Source organism: Cornus florida, unplaced genomic scaffold (genome assembly GCF_030987335.1).
Source record: "Cornus florida cultivar Cherokee Brave unplaced genomic scaffold, ASM3098733v1 CherokeeBrave_3.0.0_Hap2_Chr05, whole genome shotgun sequence".
NCBI lineage: Eukaryota > Viridiplantae > Streptophyta > Magnoliopsida > Cornales > Cornaceae > Cornus > Cornus florida.
In genome coordinates this window covers 79239115-79261997 of record NW_026775575.1, presented here as the reverse complement: position 1 = coordinate 79261997, position 22883 = coordinate 79239115, and the positions used below count along the sequence as shown (strand labels likewise).

Genomic DNA, 22883 nt, shown 5'->3' with positions numbered 1-22883 from the left:
GGAGCCGGCTCCACCCCAAAAAGTGCTTCCTGGATTTATTTTTGACGCAGTTTTGAAGCTGTGAGTGTCTGAATTGTTTTGGAAAAATTCTGGGACACTACAGAGTGTTTAAGAAGTTAGTTTTGGATGTTAATAAGACTTTTAAATTGATTAAAGTTTAAAACAAAATTCATGAAGCAATCTGTTTAAAGCTTGGGCGCATTAGGTACGGTTAAGAGAGAGATGGAGATTATACGCTTAGGTTTTTCCCTGGGTGTTCCAGTGGGTTCTAATATATTTATAACATTGTTCCAAATATATTTTAAGGCCATTGATGTATTAGCTTGGAGGTATACATGCTTTGGAGGTTAGTTGCTCAAGTTGATAAATCGTTCCCTGCAACTATTTGGTTTACTGTTTGGATTTAAATTGCTGGAACTTTATATATTTTGCTGCAATTGTTTGGATATTGGTTTGGACTGTAAATTGCTAAACTTTAATTTAGGTGTTGTAATTTACATGGTTTGGATGTCAATTGTGAAATCTTATATATTATTCTGCAATCAACTGGATTAGGGTTTTGAACTGAAATTGCTATAATATTGTATAAACGATGCTGCAATTACTTGGCTTTGGTTTTGGATTCAAATTACTTGTTGATTATATATATGTGATAATTTACATGGATATGGAGGATTGTATGTACCGGTATGGGACGGTGACATACTAAGTAAGGATTAGTTAAAACACTAATCCTACCTAATTTGGAAGGAGTTGGATTAACCATACAAAGGTTAATTCCTACTTAAATGGATGTATATGAACCGATATGGGACAGTGTCATATTAGGGATGGCTTAGTTCAAAACACTAAGACCTACCTACATTGGGAATGGATTAGCTCAAAACACTAAGTCCTACCCAAATTGGATTAAGGTATGGATTAATCATAAAGGTTAAGTCCATCACCTATTTATGTCATGTCAATCAAATAAATTGAATGACCTACCATGGTTTCAGGATGGATTTGTTATACATATATCAGACCACTATACAGATGAATGATATTTTGTTTTAGGAGTACGGACTTTATATATTTATTATATGGGCCATGGTATGAGCTTGAGTCTTAGGACCATGGTTAGGGCGCGTATATCGCCTAGGATGGATAACTGGACGTAGGTGTTGTTCCCTGGTAGGTCTAGGTACTCATGCCCACCTTAGGGTGCGTATTTGCATGATGCCTTCTATTCAGGCTGAGACAGACCTACTGGACTAGCGAGCGTCCTATAGTGTGTACTATAAACATATATGGACTACTCTAGCTATTGTGAGGTATCTATGGTGTATCTGCGTATCGGGTCACTGTATGGATTGTAGTTAGATTAGAACTTGCTCGTGGGCCTGACCCACCCCTCCATTATATTTTTCAGGTGTTCGTCAGTCCAAGCTGTAGAGTTTGATCGTGCTGAGCAGATACAGTCATTCACTCCACCGAAGGCAAAGGATTGTATTTCATGTAGTAGAATTGAGTTTTATTTCCAGTTCTTTTGAACACAGTTGGAATTTGAATAGGGGTCCACTAGATGGATTCCCGAGTTGTATATGGAGGATCAGTTGTACCATAAAAGTTATTTATTAATGAAATTTTATTTCGAGGTTTCATTCAATGGATTATCATTTTAGTTTTCTATTCAGCATATTTTATTTAATTTTATTTATCTCTTTTGATATAATTATTCTGTGTTCAATTATTGCTAATTGTTTTGATATCCTCGGGTAATCGGGCGTGGGCCTGGCCAACCCGCATCTGGAAATCTGGGGGTATCACAGGAGGTGGCTCAAATGTGGTTTTTCCATTTTTTTTTTAGTTTCAGCGAGGGTTTTGCTTCGGTACTTGGATTTTGAAGTTTACAGCTTAATTAGAAGCTATATTGGAGGTTTTCAGAGGTGTCTAAGAGCAAATTAAAACTCCCGAGGGCCTTGGTAATGCATGATTAATCTCCTTGTATTATAGTTTGAACAGTATGAAATTCTTACACAAATTGGTATACTGTTTTAAATGTGGAGGTTAAAAATTGTTCAACAGTGTTTTAGCAATTTTTTTCGAGAATGATTTTATGGTTTAAATTATATTCCAGTGTTATAGATAAGCATGTGAATTTATATATTCTATTATGCTTATTTGGAATGAATTGATGTTTACATGTATAATATGTATTATCAGTTATTGGACTTTGTGGAGTAGTATCAAATAAGCCTGTTAAATTACAAAATTTTATCATGCTTAGTATGAAACAGTTGATGTTTATATTTAACATTTTAATTATCAATTGTTGGAGGTATGGATTAGTTGATGTTTACTTTCTTTATCTGTATTATCAACTACTGGATGGATAGATTATATGTACCGGTATGGGACGATGGCATACTAGGGACGGATTAGTTTCAAAATACTAAATCTTACCTATACGGAATAAGGGAATAGATTATAAAAAAAATCCTACTTATATTTAAGTCAGATCAGGTGAAAGAAAGTCGAATGACTAACTGAATTACTTGCTATGGATATGTAAGTTAGAGCAACTGAATAAGCTGAACGGCTTACTGGATTACTTGTTGTCTAAGTTAAGTCAAAGAAGCTGCACAAGCTGAATGACTAACTGTATTGCTTTGGATGGATAGGATAGGACTTTAAATATATTTTTATGGTACCGCGATATGAGTTTGAGTCTCAGGATCGACGGTTAGGGAGCGTATATGCAGTAGGATGCGTGGCTGGCTATGTTGGTTATGGTATACCCTGTTAGGCTTATGTACTCATGCCCACTTAGGTGCATTTTGCATGTTGCCTTTCACTCAGGTTGAGACCCTCTTCATAGTCCAGTGAGAGTCCCATAGTGTGGCTATATATATATATGTACAGACTACATAGTTATTGTTGAGTTGGTTAGGAGGTACATGCGTATCGAGTCTCTGCTTGGATTGTAGTAGGATAGAACTTGTTCGTGGGCCTAACCCACTTCTATTTTTTAGACCTGATCGTGCTGAGTAGAGACTATCACTCACTCTTTCGACGACGTAGGACTTCTCTCCATGGTTTACTTTGGATGTTCTTTTAGTAGTTTCATTTCAGTTTGGAATTTTATTAGGGGTCCACTAGAGATGGATTCCCGAGTTGTTTAAACTATTAGAGGTTTTGGATTATTGCTTTTTCTAAGCATTTAATTTGAGAGGATTGTATTTTAGAATTCATTCAGCTTTATTTATTTCTTAATTCATTTTGTAATCTGTGTCCATTTATATATTGATTGTTTAATATTCCCTCAGGTTCGGGCTTGGGCCTGATCAACCCGTGTCTCGGATCCGAGGGATATTACAACATAAAACAAAACAAATAAATACTCATATTCAGAAATATCTGACCAAGCCCTGGAACACTGTCCAAAAATTTTAGATAAAACTTTAATACTCAAGGCTGATAATAAGAAAATCCCTTATTTCAAAAGTTATGTTAAATAAAGTACGTTATCCCAACATGTACACACAAAGTTTATTTCCCTGTCCACGCATTATCTGAAAATTTCATACGTAAAACCCCATAATCATTTAATTACAATAATTAAACAAAATCTGTTTGGAAGAATATTTACAAATATATATGTTAGTCTCAAAATATACATTTCCTATTTATACAAAGATATATAACCAAATAGAACCGAGCATCCATCCATGTCTGTGGAGGAATTTCCTCTACGACCTCTTGTCCATAACCTGAAAAAAAATGTATATATAATAGGAATGAGCAACCACAACTCAGCAGGAAATGCCTAACCACCACTCCTTAATACCCCCATGAATCCAAACAAAGAATAGGAAGTAGAAAGGAGTTATAAAAATCAGGGGGGGAAATAATCATCACATCTTCATGATGTCTCACAAAACAGTCAACACAGAAGAATATGAAATGCCATATACACAGAGTCTAAACCATTTCCCTTATTACAACCTTCTATATAAAGAATTACATTTCCCATTATCACAACCATCAATCTAAAGGTATGCCCCTGTACCATGAAAAGACTATCCCTCTATTAATACCTAAGGAACCCTTTAGTATTAATGATTTACTGCACCTAGACAAAAGGATAACCACTCATGTTTAATCATAAACACAAACTGAGAATATCCATCTCTATTACTCCATAATTACCACATTCTTTCCAATCAATATCTTAGTTGGTCCTATGTTATACTGGGAAAAAATAACCGCAATATCACATTTATAAACCAAGTCATGAATGGATATGCCATGCAATGGGTGCAATGTCATGCGATGTTGTTCCCCATTTTTTCCAATTCACTTCAAAAACTTCACTTTTCAAATCGTTAACGTCACCCGTCCCTCGGTACCCCCTTGGCGACACGAGAGAAGGATTTGCCACTGTGCTTGACCCTTGGTAACCCCACAGCGTCATTTGGGACCCAGTTGGCTCAACCACACTAGGGCGATCTCCCTAATACTCTCTAGGCTACATTAACACCACAGACCATCGGTACCCCCTTGGCGTCCGAGTTTTCACAAAATCTTTTTCTCAAAATATTTCCTAAAAAAAAAATTAGTTTGTTTTCCAATCAAAACTCCTCCTTAATAAATCAGTTTTGTCCCATTGCTTCCCAATGTAAGGCATGATTAACACATGCTACACAATATTTTAATACCACATCATTACTCACATCAAAATCCAATTCTATAAACATACTTTGGCAACAAATTTATCATGGCAGCAAGCTTTACAATGACATACTATCACAACCTTTAAGAAATCAAAACAAGCATGTTGTCATCTAATCTATACAACATAGAAGTTATTAGAAATAGAAAACATATAGAAATTCTATAGATACACTTTAGCAGCAAATTTATCATGGCAACATGTTTCAAGGACAATGCATCATTCAGTTTTTGAACACTATTACAACGCCAAACTTATATCAAAACAGCTCATAATTGAAGTGAACTAAATATATAATTTCCAGCTTGTCAAACAATAACAATACAACCACTGTGATTACTAGAATTTCAGTTTTTAGGCACATAAACATCAACAACATTTTAAAAGCTCAAATTCCATATTTAAAACACATAACACATCATTTCTGTCTAAGTTACAAAATTTCAAATTTTAATTACACAACATGCTTGTAAAGAAAGCCTAATTCAAGTTATATAATGGTTCAATTTAAGGGGATTTAATTCACAAGGAAACAAAGGGTGTGAGGGTTAAAACAACCCCTACTAGTTGTTAACAATTCATACGCAGCTTGTTACCTCCATCTTTAAAAATTCATAATAATTTCAACTCTAAGTCAAATTGAGTGATTCTAAAGGCTAATGAAAACTTAAACAATGTACTTGGAAAGTGTCAATTTAGTTTAACAAAATCCCTTCCCAATTGGAACAGTTTTGACTCAAAATTTCGAAATAAAATCTGCCCAGAAACTAATTTCCAGCCTGTAGCTTCGATCTTTGAAAAATCATAAAAATCCCAATTCTCATCCAAATTGAGTGAATCCAAAGGCCTCTGAAAGTTCAAAAACTATATTTTCAAGATAAAATTTTACTTCACCAAAATACCTAACCAGTTTAATTTTTTATACACTTTACAACTTAATTTGAAAGAGATTAACTCATTAAAGGCAATGGAATTAAGGGTTAGACAATCCTACCTCAAGGGAGTTCAAACCCTTGGAACAAACACCTCCAAGCTACGACATGGATGGATCAAATCACCAAAATGAAGAACAAACACTCATTTGTTATCAATGAAACTCTTCCCTTTTCAACCAACTTCTGAAATGCTGTGATGAAGGAATGGACACACCCAATACACTAATGGAAAGCTCACTCTTTCTAGCTCACTTTTCTTTCACATGGCAACCTCTAATTCACCCCACAAAGCTCTCAATTTTGGGCTTAAAACTATGTCCTATAATGGAGGATAATGATGGACGAAGGTGGAAGGAAAATTACAAAAGCCATACACAGCCTAATTCTGCATAAATGAGTCACACAAGGTAAGCTAAATGAATGTCATATGGTATCCATGTGTCAAGCCCACCATGAGTCAAATGTGTGACTATGATAAATGACCAAAATGTCCCCACCTCTTCACTTAACTACCAAAATGCCATTACAACCTCAAATGACCATTCCACCCTCATGAATAAAAAAAATGACATCCAAGAAAATTATTTTTCAATTTAAGAAAATAACTCCAAAACCTAAAAATCCTGGCGTGGGACCCACACGAGTCGCTCGGCTCAAATATTCAAAAACTGTCTAAATGATTCCCGAAGCATATCGATGCATTCCGGACTCAACAAAACATTCCAGATCATTGTAAAACCTTTGTGACACACAATCACAAGCATGGCACGTAACCCGAGGTAATGAAATAATCACTTATGCCAAAATGAGAAATGCCCGGGAAAAATTAAAAAAGTGATGGACATCACAATCTACCCTCCTTAAAAAGATTTTGTCCTTGATATCTACCCTCCTTAAAAAGAAAAGATGATGTGCCTATCACACTCACAGAACTCGCCAAGAACTCTAACCAGCATCACCACACGATCTGCAAAGCCTATGGATTCACATCTACAACAGATACAACAATCTATAAAATCCCCTCCAACTCTCTAGATACTAACGAAGAAAAGTGGACACAAAATCTCATGATAAAATGCATCTACTATCAACTGACTCTAATTTGCGAATCCAAAGCCTGACAAGTCTGTGCCCTCAAGCAATAATGGATTCGAATCCTACAAAACCGAGCTAACGCAAATCATAACTGTCAAGATACTCATAACATTATTCCTGGCGTCTACTCTTATCACCAGTTAAGGTAAAATCAATCTCTAACATCAATCAATCCTTATTAACAACCGGTATTCAACCAAAATGCAAGTCAATTAAATGATAACCCAAACATCACCATATTACTCTACTATCGTCACCATCTCCAACCCAGGAATTCATAATCATGACATTCTACAGAATTGAGAAATCCATAACACAATCACTGTCACGAATGCTAATGTGGCAATCCACCAATCCAGCATAACACCAATGAAAAACTGCCAATCCTCAACCATCATAATCATGAAAGAATACAGCTTACCATGATCTGCTAGTCTGACTAGCGACTAGTGTCTGTCAACACACACTCATAAAAATGGTAGCCTCATCGGAGTCTAGAGCCCGCCCACACATACTCGTCAGCATGGTAACATAGTCGGCAACTAGCGCCCGCCCAGAACGTCCTTATATGTAATGTGGTATCACCAGTGCCTAATACAATCCCATAACATACCCTTTTCCTGAGACACCTATGACGTCACCTAAAACCGTAAGTGTCTCCCATGACACACTAACCGTCATCCTTATCAGTATCTTGATATTGCATTTAGAGCCGGGTATAGTCCACAATATCCGGCCGGTCCATTTAGCCATCCCATGCCCAAACAACAATTACATTATCACTAACCCACTTTCTTCGAATCACAAGTCACTAAGACTCAATTCTGCAATCGAAAACTTTTCTAACATCAGGATCTAACTTTGGACTCCTTACCACTAATCACACCTGAACGTTCCGCTGTTACATGCATGAAACACCCACATATGCTAAACACTAATCAGTACACATCAAAACTATATCCTCATTGGTAGAACCTCACAATACCAGCCAAGTCGTGTCCAATGAGGACATCTGACAACGATGCAAAATGCCATGATACCCACACATGCTCATGCTGATAAGCCATCCACAAACGACAACGCTACTGGCGTCAATCCTACCACTCATTTCCCAAACCTCTAAGTGTCTGACCTTTCTTACGAGGTGACATACTACAACGAAATACAAGTCAACAACAATGACACTATCCACAGTCCCTGACTCACATGGATACAAGCCATTAAACACATAGCATGCTTCATCTTTAAACAATTAAACAATTATCATGTAAACACATAAACATACTTGTAAAGCCCAAACCAAATAAACACATAGCCACTTAGGCAGGTAAGCATGCTTGCAAAACAAGTAACAAGTAAGTACGTAAACATGTGAGACAACACAAACTAGAAAACCTTTAATCGTAGACAGACCACTACACGTCGTCCCTAGGGTAGATGAACCATGCTCTGATACCACTTTGTCACGACCTTACACCGTAATCCAAGTTGTGAACATAAAACAAAAGAAAGAAATACTCATATTTAGAAATGTCTGACCGAGCCCTGGACCACTGTCCAAAAATTTTAGATAAAACTTTAATACTCAAGGCTGATAATAAGAAAATCCCTTGTTTCAAAAGTCATATTAAATAAAGTACCATGTCCCAACATGCATACACAAAGTCCATTTCCCTGTCCACACATTATTTGAAAATTTCATACGTAAAACTCAATAATCCTTTAATTACAATAATTAAACAAAATCTGTTTGGAAGAATATTTACAAATATACATGTTGGTCTCAAAATATACATTTCCCATTTATACAAAGATATATAACCAAATAGAACCCAACATTCATCCATAGCTGTGGAGGAATTCCCTCTACGACCTCTTGTCCATAACCTGAAAAAATGTATATATAATAGGAATGAGCAACCACAACTCAGTAGGAAATGCCTAACCACCACTCCTTAATACCCCTATGAATCCAAACAAAGAATAGGAAGCAGAAAGGGAGTTATACAAATTAGGGGGGAAAATAATCATCACATCTTCATGTTGTCTCACAAAACAGTCAACACAGAAGAATATGAAATGCCATATACACAGAGTCTAAACCATTTCCTTTATTACAACCTTCTATATAAAGAATCACATTTCTCATTATCATAACTATCAATCTAAAGGTATGCCCCTGTACGGTGAAAAGACTATCCCTGTATTAATACCTAAGGAACCCTTTAGTATTAATGATTTACTGCACCTAGACAAAAAGATAACCATTCATGTCTAATCATAAACACAAACTGAGAATATTCATCTCTATTACTCCATAATTACCACATTCTTTCCAATAAATATCTTAATTGGTCCTATGCTATGCCGGGAGAAAAATAACCACAATATCACATTTATAAACCAAGTCATGAATGGATATGCCATGCAATGGGTGCAATGTCATGCGATGTCGCTCCCTATTTTTTCCAATTCACTTCAAAAACTTCACTTTTCAAATCATTAACGTAACCCATCCCTCGGTACCCCCTTGGCAACACGAGAGAAGGATTGGCCACTGTCCCTGACCCTTAGTAACCCCGCGGCGTCATTTGGGGCCCAGTTAGCTCAACCACGCTAGGGCGATCTCCCTAATTCTCTCTAGGCTACATTAACGCCATGGACCCTCGGTACCCCCTTGGCGTCCGGGTTTTCACAAAATCTTTTTCTCAAAATATTTCCCAAAAAAAAATTCAGTTTGCTTTCCAATCAAAACTCCTCCTTAACAAATCAGTTTTGTCCCATTGCTTCCCAATGTAATGCATGATTGACACATGCTTCACAATATTTTAATACCACATCATTACTTACATCAAAATCCAATTCTATAAACATACTTTGGCAACAAATTTATCATGGCAGCAAGCTTCACAATGACATACTATCACAGCCTTCAAGAAATCAACACAAGCATGTTGTCATCTAATCTATACAACATAAAAGTTATTTGACATAAAAAACATATAGAAATTCTATGGACACACTTTGGCAGCAAATTTATCATTGCAGCATGTTTCAAGGACAATGCATCATTCAGTTTTTGAACACTATTACAACACCAAACTTATAACAAAATAGCCCATAATTGAAGTGAACTAAATATATAATTTCCACCTTGTCAAATAATAATAATACAATAATTGCGATTACTAGAATTTCAGTTTTTAAGCACATAAACATCAACAACATTTTAAGAGCTCAAATTCCATATTTAAAACACATAACACATCATTTCTGTCTAAGTTACAAAATTTTAGATTTTAATTACACAACATGCTTGTAAAGAAAGCCTAATTCAAGTCATATAATGGTTCAATTTAAAGGGATTTAATTCACAAGGAAACAAAGGGTGTGAGGGTTAAAACAACCCCTACTAGTTGTTCACAATTCATACGCAGCTTGTTACCTCCATCTTTGAAAATTCATAACAATTTCAATTCTAAGTCAAATTGAGTGATTCCAAAGCCTAATGAAAGCTTAAACATTGTACTTTAAAAGTGTCAATTTAGTTTAACAAAATCCCTTCCCAATTGGAACAGTTTTGACCCAAAATTTCGAAACAAAATCTGCCCAGAAACTGATTTTCAGTTTATAGCTTCTGTAACGACCCTAAACTGATACCATTTTAAAAAATAAAATAAAATAAAATAAAATAAAATAAAATAAAATTAGCATGACCTCCCCTAAAAAGGGGACTACAACCACCTGCTCAAATAAATAAATAAAAAACGCAATGACCCTTCCCGGCCTTTCAAAGCACCTTCAACCTAACCCAACACATAATACAATTAATATACTCCAACATCCCATCCATCCGTTCATTATACCTCAACATGGCTCATCTCATGGTGGAACATTTACGTACCGTTTAATCCAAATTATCATAATTACAGTCCCAAAATATAGTTACAATAACAAGAGTTCACAAATTTCTATACCAAATATAACAAACTAAGATTTTACAAAAATATGGGACTTGACACAAAAATAGCAAAAAGAAGTCTTCTAATCCAAATTAGGCCTATGGTGGAAAGTTATCAACCACTTTTTTCCCGTTTCCTGAAAAAAATATTAAATAATAGGGTGAGCATAAAACTCAGTAGGTAGCACATAAGACACACTTCTTGTGTCCCCGTGAATCCAAACATAGAATAGAGCAATGAGAATGGGGATCAGGCATGTAGGGAAACCACAATACAATAATCAATCTCCACATAAGTAACATAATGTAATGGGAATGCAATGCATGCCGATGTCGCTCCCCGTTTTCAAAATCAAAGCCATCACTTGTAAACTGTTAATATAACCCTCCCTTTGGTGACCCCGCAGCTACACGAGAGAAGCATTGGCTAGTGTCCCTGACCTTTGGTACCCCCGCGGCGTCATTATGGGCCCCAGCTAGGTCAACCACGCTAGGGCAATCTCCCTAATTCCCTCTAGGCTATATTAACCTTCCGGCCCTTTGGTACCCTCGCAGCGACCGGATTTTCACAAAACCGATTCATTAAAATACTTTCCCAAAATTCTCTTTTTCTTTTCAAAATGATTTCTTCCCTTTCATGCCCAATGCTAGTGCATGAATGCATCAATGTTATGTCCATGCTCATAATCCCACGACTAGTTCAAATTTAACTAACAAGGCATGGTTCACAAAAATTCCCAAAGGATTTACCACATAACGGCATATAACAAGATTTTAGCATTTTTGGCATATGAAAATTAACACATAAACATGCTCATTACATAAAGCATTTAATCCACATAGTTCCATAGTTATCATATAAGCAAGTTTTTCATACAACATATTTAACACACATTCTCATATGTTTATATATCTCAATCAAGTCAATTTAAACTATAATTAACATAATTAAGCATTCTAAGACACAAATCAAATAGATCAACTCACTAAAGCACAAGATTTCATGGATTAAGGGCCCCTACCTCAAGATTGGACAGAACCTTTGAAATGGGTTCCAAATTTCGAAATCCAATGAGGGCACCAAAGCAGAAATTTCTGGTACTAGTGCGTAGAGCTCATCGTGCTCTTCATTTTGCCTCAAACGGCACTTAAATCCGGCAAGAATTGAAAGAGAAATCTTGTCTCAAAGATTGAAACTCAAAATAAAGAAAAAAGAAAACTCTAGAAGGGGAGAGAGAGGGTCGAGCGGGAATGAAGAGAGAAGGAAGAAAATGAGGCTTAAAACATGCATATGGGTCCCACCATTTTTTTGAATTTCTTTTCCCTTTTTCTTTTACTCCAATTTCTACATCACACACATATAATGCAACACATAAAATACCACTTAATCCACATAAATTAAAATGCACAAAATGCAATGGACCCAACTAAAAACCCGTACACAAGACGTGAAAAGACCGAAATACCCTTGCATCAACGAATTACCGGAAAAATGAAAAATGTAGAAAATTGGACACGTCATAGCTTCCATCTTTGAAAAATCATAAAAATCCCAATTCTCATCCAAATTGAGTGAATCCAAAGGCCACTAAAAGTTCAAAGACTATATTTTCAAGATAAAATTTTACTTCACCAAAATACCTTACCATTTAAAGCAAGTTTGATGAGAAATGATGAGCGCTGAAAAGTGCGCATTTAAACCCCTTAAGCTTAGGTATTCTAGGACCTTTATCTATCTTACTTTCTCGTTTTAGACTGATTTTGTATTATTTTCATTTTCAGGTACTTATCCCCAAAATAAGCTAACTCAACTAAATAAGAGCATAATTGAAGCAATCTTGAGATGAATCAAAGAAATGAGCAAAGTGGAAGCAGTTTAAAACAAAGTATGGAATTCAGCAGGTTCGATCGATCACAAGTATATTTCGATCGATCGAAAATTCATCGATCTAGACATTTCAAGATGGATCCAAGCTATTTTGTCCTTATCCAAAGATCCCACAAAGTTCGATCGATCCAACAATTCTCAGATCGATCGAAAAGATTCCATCTTATCCTGTTGTACCACCATACCTACCACTTTTATCTCATTCCCCAAAATATCTTAGATTTGTCTTTATCCAAAAAGGCGTCACCATAGAGGATCGATCCAGCTTAAGTTTGATAGATCTCAGCCATGTTCGATCGATCTCAGAGAATGTTTGATTAATCGAACTTCCCCAAGTGCGAGAAAATTCAATTTCCAGCTCATTAAAAGCTGTCTCATATCCAATCATTGGGAGGAATATTGGTGTACGAGCCTAAGTCATTGGGGGTGACATTTTAACCTATCTATATAAGGAATATAAGCCATTCTTGATAGCATACTTGAAAGAAGACTTTTGACATAATTTCCATATCATATTCTTAGTGAGGAAGAAAAGAATTGAGGAGGCTAGAAACACAAGCTTGAAGTTCTTCCATCAACCAAGAAGAGGAGCAATTTCTACCATAGAGTTAGCCCTTGAGTGTTAGAGGACACCATTCATGAGTGGCTAGACATCCTCTTGGGGCTAGAATTAGCCCTCAACATACTTTCTACATCTTGATTTATGTATTTTTCAGGGGATTTGTATTGTGATATATGTTTTGACATTTTTATATACATAGATCTTATTTATTCAATGATTTGTGTGGTTTAATGCTTCCAATTGATCATTTCATTCTATCTATATGTCTATGTATGCTAGAATAGATATTCATGTGTTTGTCTCTAGATTTTGTATTATTAATGCATGTCTATGTGTATTGATGTTATAGATCTAGAGATTGTCAAGACATAGTGCTTATTAGAATGCTCTTGTGGTTTATTTGATGGTTCATACTCATTTCTTAATGGATTGTGCCTCTCTCTTAGTTTAATTAGTTTAATTTCATGTCATTAGCTTAATTGTAGTGTAGTTGTAGTTTAGATGTTAAATGGGAAGACAATCCATGCTTGTTATTTGATATTCCATACTTATGAAAACAAGTAGCATATGTCTCTAACCTTGTGATGTGTTTAGATTGTGAGATTAAAGAAAGGATTAATGGCTTAGTTTGATATATTGTGTTATCCACTATATTGCTTAGACAATATATACTTAATTAGTCATCCATGCTTATTAAAACAACCACACATACACACACTATTGTTGCAATACATATTTTCCCCCTCATTAATCATTCATTAAGGGTGTAGAAAAACTATGTTTAGATCTCTAAACCCCAAGATCTCTGTCTCTCTTATTTTCTCTCTATTACATTTAATTATTTACTTTAATTTAAATTGCATCTTAGTATAATTCAATCACCAACCAATCTTTTGATCACTCGACCTACTAACCCTAATCTCGATTCCACAACCTAATACGACCCACCAATCCCTTGAGACGATCCCTACTCGCCCTAACTATATTTTTAGTGAAAGGTAGTAGTGATAAATTATAAATGTAAAACTTGACCACACTCATCTTAGTCCATCTCTTTGCAAGCTTTGGGTGAACCGCGGCTTAATCACACCAAGAAAGACTCAAACAGAATCTGCCCCAACCCAGAATTTCCAGCAAGAACACTCTAACTTCAAAAATTCATAGTAAATTCATTTCTCAACCAATTTATGGGGAGCTAATTCTTAATGAAAGCTAATTAACTATATTATCATAATATCAAATCATCTCTAAATGATAAATTACGAATTACAGGAATTTGAGCAAAACAGTAGCGTGTAATTTCAACCCAAACAGTTTCAGCATGCTTTAGTTTAATTTTTTATACATTTTACAACTTAATTTAAAAGAGATTAACTCACTAAAGGCAAAGGAATTGAGGGTTAGACAATCCTACCTCAAGGGAGTTTAAACCCTTGGAACAAACACCTCTAAGCTACCACATGGATGGATCAAATCACCAAAGTGAAGAACAAACACTCATTTGCTATCAATGAAACTCCTCCCTTTTTCAACCAACTTCTGAAATGTTGTGATGAAGGAATGGACACACCCAATACACCAATGGAAAGCTCACTCTCTCTAGCTCACTTTTCATTCACATGGCAACCTCTAATTCACCCCACAAAACTCTCAATTTTGGGCTTAAAACCATGTCCTATAATGAAGGATAATGATGGACGAAGGTGGAAGGAAAATTACAGAAGTCATACACAGCCTAATTCTGCATAAATGAGTCATACAAGATAAGCTAAATGAATTTCATGTGGTGTCCATGTGTCCATGTATCAAGCCCACCATGAGTCAAATGTGTGACCATGATAAATGACCAAAATATCCCCACCTCTTCACTTAACTACCAAAATGCCATTACAACCTTAAATGACCATTCCACCCTCATGAATAAAACAAATGACATCCAAGATAATTATTTTTCAATTAAGAAAATAACTCCAAAACCCAAAAATCCCGGCGTGGGACCCACACGAGTGGCTCGGCCCAAAAATCCAAAAACTATCTAAATGATTCCCGAAGCATATCGATACATCCCGGACTCAACAAAACATTCCAGATCATTGTAAAACCTTTGTGACACACAATCACAAGCATGGCACGTAACCCGAGGTAATTAAATAATCACTTATGCGAAAACGAGAAATCCCCGGGAAAAATTGAAAAAGTGATGGACATCGCAAATACTTCGGGCCTCCCTCTTTGGCATGAATATGCCGAAGTTGTATTGGGGTGAGGCAGTGAAATCAGCTACATATTTAATCAACCAAACACCATCTAGTGTGATAGAGTTCCAAACTCCCCAACAAAATATGCAAATCATTGTTTTCCGTTCCTCCTCTCCCGAATCTTGAACCATGAGTATTTGGATGTACGGTCTATATTCACGTGCCTAAAGTCCAGCGGAGTAAACTTGATCCATGTGCGAAACGGTGTGTCTTTGTAGGTTACTCGGAGTTTCAGAAGGGATATTAGTGTTATGATTCTTAAATTCGGAAGTTACATGTGACATTGGATGCTTCATTTCATGAATTTGAACCGTACTATTCAGGGGGTGTCGGTGTCTCTGGGTCTTCTCTTCAGGGTGAGAGTCATAATGAAGAGAATAAATATGGTGGAAATGAATTATTCGAATTGGAGGAAAATGAGGGATGTTTTGAATTGGGTAAGAGTCGAATGATGCAGTCTGTGAGAGCTTCACGCATACAAGAGAAAGGAATGATTGTTAGGTGCCTGAAATAGATTTAAGTTATTGTATACTTTTTCTATATAATGATAAAGTTGTGTTGTCATTTTTTTATTGGTCAGGATGATTGTTTTGTCATGTCAGCATATTAAGTTGAAAAATAAAAGAAACAATGTACTACGCAGTTCAACTTAAGGGCAAAAAGGTCAGTTAATTTTTCTATTAACAGTTGGTTAACAAATTGTCCTATAGTGCAACAATAATATAGTTTAGGAGGTTATTTTTAATTTAATGAGGTTTATTGCAATCGGGTCATAGTTCCGGGGGTTTTTAGTGTACTTAACCCTAAATTTTATATTCTTGTAAAACTATAACAATCTAAGTTACATAAAACACAAAAGGCATAATGCATGTTAGAGATGGTGTCAAAAAAGAACAAGCACCTGTACTTGACTCTTGAAATGGACAACCCCAGTTGATCTGGGATTGAGGGACAAACAGAAAGCTGAATAAAGTTGGGGCCATTTATTTATTATTATTATTTTTTGTTTTTTTACGACCGTCGACCCTCTTAAAACAAAATCTATCACTGGGCACCCCATCCCACATATACAGAGAAAATTTTGGAAGGTGGCCCCGAAGGGATTCGAACACCGGAACATAATTAGCAAGAATAAATATGATTGCAATTTAAGTTTGGTGTCTTTTTTAGTACTGAACTTTCATTGCCATTGCTTCATAATGAAAATGCTTGTATTAACATGCCAAATTATGAAACCTGTATGAACTAATTAGCCATTAATGGTAATTTTCAGACCTGCATACTCCAAGCATTCTTATTGTTTGAACATGAAAATGTAAACCAAACTCAACTAAATTTGGTTTGAAAAACTTCCTTGCAATTCTTTAACATCCCATTGAAACTCTGAGAACTATTTAACAGTTCTAAAAAAAGGAAAAATAAACGCACACACATATATAAAGGCAAAATATACACAGTATAAAGTAGCGTACATGTAGTCTGCTATATGGACAAGAATAAACTTGAGCATATATAAATGTATAACTGTATATATATGTGTGTCCAATCCATGCACAAAAATAAATTTGTGTGCGCGCGTAGGAGGATGTTTACATTGCACTGAGTTTACGTAAACATAAATGTGTGTGCGAGAGACAGAGCGACACAGAGAGAGAGATTATTATCTGTATTATTACACGGTTGCTGTTCTGGAAATACGAGTGTGGTTGAATAGGGTATCAGCCATCTTTCTTAAACAAAATAGTAGTTGTACTTAACCATAGAACCTGCTATTCTCCATGAACCTATTGAATGTCTGCAAGTGCGTCAAGAGGGATAACAGAAAGGAAAAGTCCTTATTTATTAAGAAATGACAACTTTACTATTATCTACGAAGAGGCGTGTATCAATACAGCTCGCATTTTACACTGGAAGGGAAACAAGAGAAAAGGCAGAATTTCGCTTCCCTGATAAAGAGTATGGCTAGAAGTAGCACCTGTTATCTTCTGTTCAACGAAAACTGATAACCAGGCACATCGTGCACGAACAGAGCCAAAAGACATTGACGGCTGAAGTTAGTCGTCCAGGCTGGTTTTCTCCTGTCCATCATCAGCAAGAAGTTTCTGCTTATCGTCCTTTACTCTTCTATGAGTGGTAGGGGCCCTTCGGGGGCCTGGGACAGGACGAGATTGAGGATCATATGGTTGGGAGGCGAGGTAATTTAAAGCAGTGACAACATCAGCTGCTTGAGGGCGCATGGTAGGTTGTTCCTGGACGCACAATGCAGCAATGGCAATAGCTTGATACAAGCCTCTCACCGGATACTGACTTTGGAGTGCTGGATCAGCCATCTGTAAGAAATTCTTCCGGTCTTTGAACAGAGGTCGTGCCTGCAAACAGTTGCATTTAGATGTGCCTGAATAAGCCCAACAGAAAATTCTTTTACACTTTACTACGTCTCACTCTTAATGTAGCAATTTGTGGAGTAACATATATTCAGTATAGAGATTCTTTCCACTTACCAAGCTTCGTAATTCAAAAGTTCCTATATCGTAATAATGCAAAAAAAAAAAAAAAAAAAAAAAAAAAAAAAAAAAAAGGAAAAAAAAAAAGAAGAAGAAGAAGTTCTTATATCGTAATGGTGATATAATTATATTAAGAGAAACAGAAAATGAACCTCATAGATAATTACTAAACCAATACAAATATGAATTTCACCACCTAACCAATGCAGTAGAATTTTTTTTATGTAAGTTAAGACAATAAGCTCCACAATAAGATGGACAAATTAAAGACAAATTAAAGTTTAGAGCGGAATGAAAATATAGGAGTCATGTAGCCAACCCCAAATAGTTGGCAAAAAGGCTTGGTTGTTGTTGTTGTGGAAAAGCGCTGTTTCATTTCTAAACCCCAAAAAAGGGAAAAGCACATTTCACTCAAACTGGTGAGCAATTTAAGCTGTAAACCAAGGTTTGAGTTGTTCAATACAAAAGACATTGAAGAGATCAGCTTGTTTCTACACAATGTGAAGGTAAACTAAAGAAATCGATAGGCAAGAAGTATATGACAGTTTGGAATTGAACCTTGTTCAAGGCTCAAGATTTACAATCATTCGATTCTGGCTGCTCCAAGTGATACTAAATAACAGAATGATAATTAAATATCTGGAAAATGTCATTTGAAACTTGCATATAAGTTCCAACATTTTTCAATCTTCAAGGAAACTATAGGGTATGATTGATGACAAGAAGTTTCTTTTTTATTTTATTTTATTATTTTTTTAGGGGTTGGTTAGTGGGTACTATGGGAGTTGTTTTTAGTGTCTTGAATTTTTCTAAAGCTCTTATTGTTTTAAAAAATAGGGATAACTCACCATAGGTTTTGTTCTATAATAGTTTCCAAGCACCTGAAACTCTGAATATACACAAACTTGATCATGTGTGAATTTTAATGTAGCAGTAAATAATAAAAATGTGACAGAGAAAATTACTTAAAAAAAGGCAAACTCAGTGCACGAGACTCCCGCCATTGTAGGATCTGGGAAGGGTCAGATGTATCACATATGATGATATCTCACTAATACTATCAGAGAAAATTACTATTGAGATGAAAACAATGAAAATCCACATCTTCTATTAGTATTGGTGAGATATCATCATACGTGATACCGATCTGATCCACAATTGAAAATTTGTTCTATGTTCACCATTCTCCTTAATTTTCTTCTACTTTCTTCAACTGGTTTAATTGATTAAGTATTGAATTTCACATTTCATTTTCTTCTCCTTGAGATACCTTTTCTCCTTTTATTAATCAACCCAAAGATATTTTCCAATACCACCATTTACAATTAAGAGAGAGTATTAAAAGTAAGGTAATATTTCTTCAATCAAAAAAAAAAAACCCTTTAGCGTCAATAGAAAGCAATGTGTGTGTGTGTGTGTGTGTGTGAAAGATTAATTATAGTGCAGAAAATATAAACCAAAAGAAAAGATAAACAATTTGAGTACGCAATATAATGAGAAGAAAGAGTACAATTATACAATATGCTCTAAATTAACAAGGATAAACAAATTGATGTTGCAATTCGAGACAAAAAGTAGCGTAAAGCAATTAGTAGGCTTACAACTACAGAAAATAGGCCTATGCATCAGTAATATTCCTGTATGTAGCCAAGAATAGTAAAGTGGCTCATAGGAGTTGAAGTTCATGTACGTAAATGATGACAATATTTCCAAACAGTACTAATGAAACTAATGAATGGTGGCCCCATATTGCAATAGTTGAAATTAAAAAGCATGTCATTAGTTTCAAACATACCACTGGAGCAAAAAGAAAAAGAAAAAACCACGAGGTTGATGTCAACACCAAAACAATTGGTACAGATTCTTCGATGTTTTACATGTGGCTCTTCATTCTCTAATCAACCTAGACTGCCAATTACTCTAGCCATCTTGGATGACCCATAATGCAAAAGATGTCATCTTCTAAGTTGATCAATTCAAGTTGTCCATCAACTCCTCAGACAGGCCACAAAACAAAGGTGGTTCCAAATAATGAAGACCGATTCTTTCAAACATTAATTTTTAACTGAGTGTTTATTTTTAGATTGATAAAATAATATTCCACAGGCGTGCATATTACTTAATTAGCACACAAATCTTTCCACAAGTATAAACAAAATCTCGTACATGAATAGTCTGCAAAGATATTAACAGGAGCGAGTAGGGAAGCAGAAGTATCTTACCCATGAAACCAGATTCTGCTCGGCAGAGGATCTTGATAAATCGATTGCTCTCCTGCCGGTGATGATCTCCAAAAGAACAACCCCAAAGCTGTAAATATCTGATTTAAATGTTAGCTGACCGGTCATTGCATAATCCGGGGCACAGTAACCGTATGTGCCCATTACTCTAGTGGAAACATGGGTCTTATCTCCTTCAGGACCAACTTTGGCCAAGCCAAAATCAGATAGCTTGGGATGATAGCCCTCGTCAAGCAGAATGTTTGAGCATTTCAAATCGCGGTATATAATAGGGGGCTTTATCTTGTTATGTAAATACTCTAAACCCCTTGCTGCACCAGCTGCTATCTTCATTCTAGTATTCCAATCAAGTTGTTTCCTGTCAGGTCGAAAGCCTGTGCAAGGGAAAATGCATACCAAAACAAAGAAAAGACAAAAAAAAAAAAAAATTAGATGACGGTGCAAATGGTAAACAATCAAGACATGGCGAAAAACGAGAGTCGAGTTTCTGATACATGGCATACCATGCAAATGGTCTTCCAAAGATCCCAACGGCATGTACTCGTAGACCAACAGCCTCTGATCCCCCTCGGCACAATAACCAATTAACTTGACTAGATTAATGTGGTCACACTGACCTAATGTAGATACTTCAACAATGAATTCCCGAATCCCTTGTGAACCATGATGATTGAGTTGCTTGATAGCTACAACCTGCTAAAGGAAACCAGAAATTACTAAGGTGTGCCACCAGCATAGTACAAAGATTTAGAGCTTGACAAGACAGTCTACGAAGAGCTCATAAAGGCGATATTATCGCAAGAAAAAACATTAACATTCAAAAAGATAAACTAGGGCAATGATAATCTAGCTACTTGCAGGTTCAAAATTCCGTATAAATGATAAATGATATCAGATGAATTCAACCAACCTGACCGCCATCCACCAATACTCCTTTGTAAACCTTACCAAAACCTCCCTCACCCAAAAAGTGCTCTGATTTAAAATTCTCCGTCGCAGCCACCAATTGATAATAAGTAAATGTTTCTGCCTTAATGCCATCAGTCACTCCATCCTCCTCCACATCTGATTCCTTGCTGTCCATATGCGGCTTATTCACAAATTTAGGGTCGTTCTTCACCCTGAACTCCTCATCATTTTTAGAGGGATGCGCTTTTAATATATCTAAATCAGACAACACAAACAACCAAAACACGTGAGAGAGAGAGAGAGAGAGAGCACCATTGAAAGAACAAAAAAGACATAAAGAACACATGGTGAAAGCCAAAAAAAAAAATTTGATTCCAATATGATTGACGTAAAAAGAACATGGTGACTAAAAGCCAATAAAAGTGATTCCAATATGATTCTCACAATTCACTAAAAGTGCAATATCAAGATAACTGAAGTTATTACAGATTGGAAACAAATATTAATCCGTATAATTTAAAAACAAACAAAGAACACACAAAGGAAAAAATAAAATATGCATACCCATAAAAAATAAATTAAATTTGCTCAAAATTCTATGGCTTTACAGAGTCACCCAGCACCACATAATTCTTAAAAGCACCATAACTTGAGCACCATAACTTTTAACCCATATCACTCAAATCCATGGAAACATATCAAAATTTAGACTCCCAAATCTGAGTTTGAAATGAAGAAAAAAAAAAAATCAGCTTGATTATAAAGCCGGGCTAGAGAAACAGATGGATGGATGATGATTGATGAACTTTTTGCAAAAAAATTAAACAGAAAACATTACATGGGAATTCACATAACACCACAAGAACAAAGGCTAAAGGCAAACCCAACTAAAATGAGATAATATAAAATAAAAACAAAAACACAAAAATCAGAAAAATAATAACCAATCTTTTGGAAAGTTTGCGGATGAACAAGAGATGCATACACAATATTTCAAAGAAATTGATTTCTTTTTGTTCAATTTAAACGATTTCATTCAAAATAATGCATGAAAAAAAATAATAATAATAAATAAAATAAAATAAAATAAATAAAAGACCCAGGTGACATTTTTTTCAAGAATTTTATAGATTGAATGCTGTTCTTGTTTATGAAAAATATATATATGTATGATCATTACATTTCTAAAGATTGTACCTGCGATGGGTGTTTGATAGTCTCGTTCATTCCCATTGTTGAATATATTGCTATAGCCCTTCTTCTTCACAAGATGTTTGTCAGGATCACCGGTGCATGAAAAACAACCCATGCCTCCCCCTCTCTCTCTCTCCTCTCTCCTCTCCTCTCCTCTCCTCTCCTCTCTCTCTCTCTCTCTCTCTCTCTCTCTCTCCCCCAATGTATATGTGGGCGCCGTCTATATATGTTTATAAATAATTATCCTCTCTCGGCTCCAGAGAAACAGAGCGCCCAAAACAATATACATGACTCAGAAAGAAGGGGGGGGGGGGGGGGGGGGGGGGGGGGGTTGGAGACGGAGACAAAAGTTAGAAAATGAATTTGGTATTTTTGTTCGGCACATTAGCTAAAAGGGGAGTTTAAATATGCTTATCAATTAACGCGATATTTATGACGTGAAATGTAAGACTGGTGTCCAATTATTTTGGAAATGTTTTGTCTTTCTATTTCTAAACCATGCTAGTATCACAGCTTTGGCACCAAGTTCTGATCACAGATCAAATTTTACAACAAAAATAAGAGAACTAAGGTTATAAATTCTACATATTTTTTTGGGACTCATTATATGCATGAATATATAT

The 22883-nt window shown here is 35.7% G+C and overlaps 1 protein-coding gene across 2 annotated transcripts; it reads right to left on the bottom strand.

Annotated features, from left to right (window-relative positions):
• Positions 1-16887: 16887 nt before the first annotated feature.
• LOC132307026 (probable serine/threonine-protein kinase PBL7) lies at positions 16888-22562 on the bottom strand. 2 transcript variants are annotated; one of them, XM_059804680.1, is made up of 5 exons: positions 22264-22562; positions 21068-21321; positions 20661-20853; positions 20140-20531; positions 16888-17782 (listed from the first exon to the last, which is right to left on the bottom strand). In XM_059804680.1, the coding sequence occupies exons 1-5, from the start codon at positions 22373-22375 to the stop codon at positions 17468-17470; spliced, it is 1266 nt and encodes a 421-aa protein (XP_059660663.1). In that variant the 5' UTR covers positions 22376-22562; the 3' UTR covers positions 16888-17467. The 2 variants fall into 2 exon arrangements, with proteins under 2 accessions (XP_059660663.1, XP_059660664.1); XM_059804681.1 differs by having other exon boundaries at positions 16889-17782; positions 20661-20850; positions 22264-22559.
• Between the last annotated feature and the right edge of the window lie 321 nt (positions 22563-22883).

Excerpts from the sequence above, each read along its gene's own strand:
- LOC132307026 (XM_059804680.1), bottom strand. The coding sequence starts at position 22,375 with ATGGGTTGTTTTTCATGCACCGGTGATCCTGACAAACATCTTGTGAAG. Across the intron at positions 21,322-22,263 it reads CTATCAAACACCCATCGCAG|ATATATTAAAAGCGCATCCC; the intron begins GTACAATCTTTA and ends TGTCTGATTTAG. Across the intron at positions 20,532-20,660 it reads TTTGGAAGACCATTTGCATG|GCTTTCGACCTGACAGGAAA; the intron begins GTATGCCATGTA and ends TCCCTTGCACAG.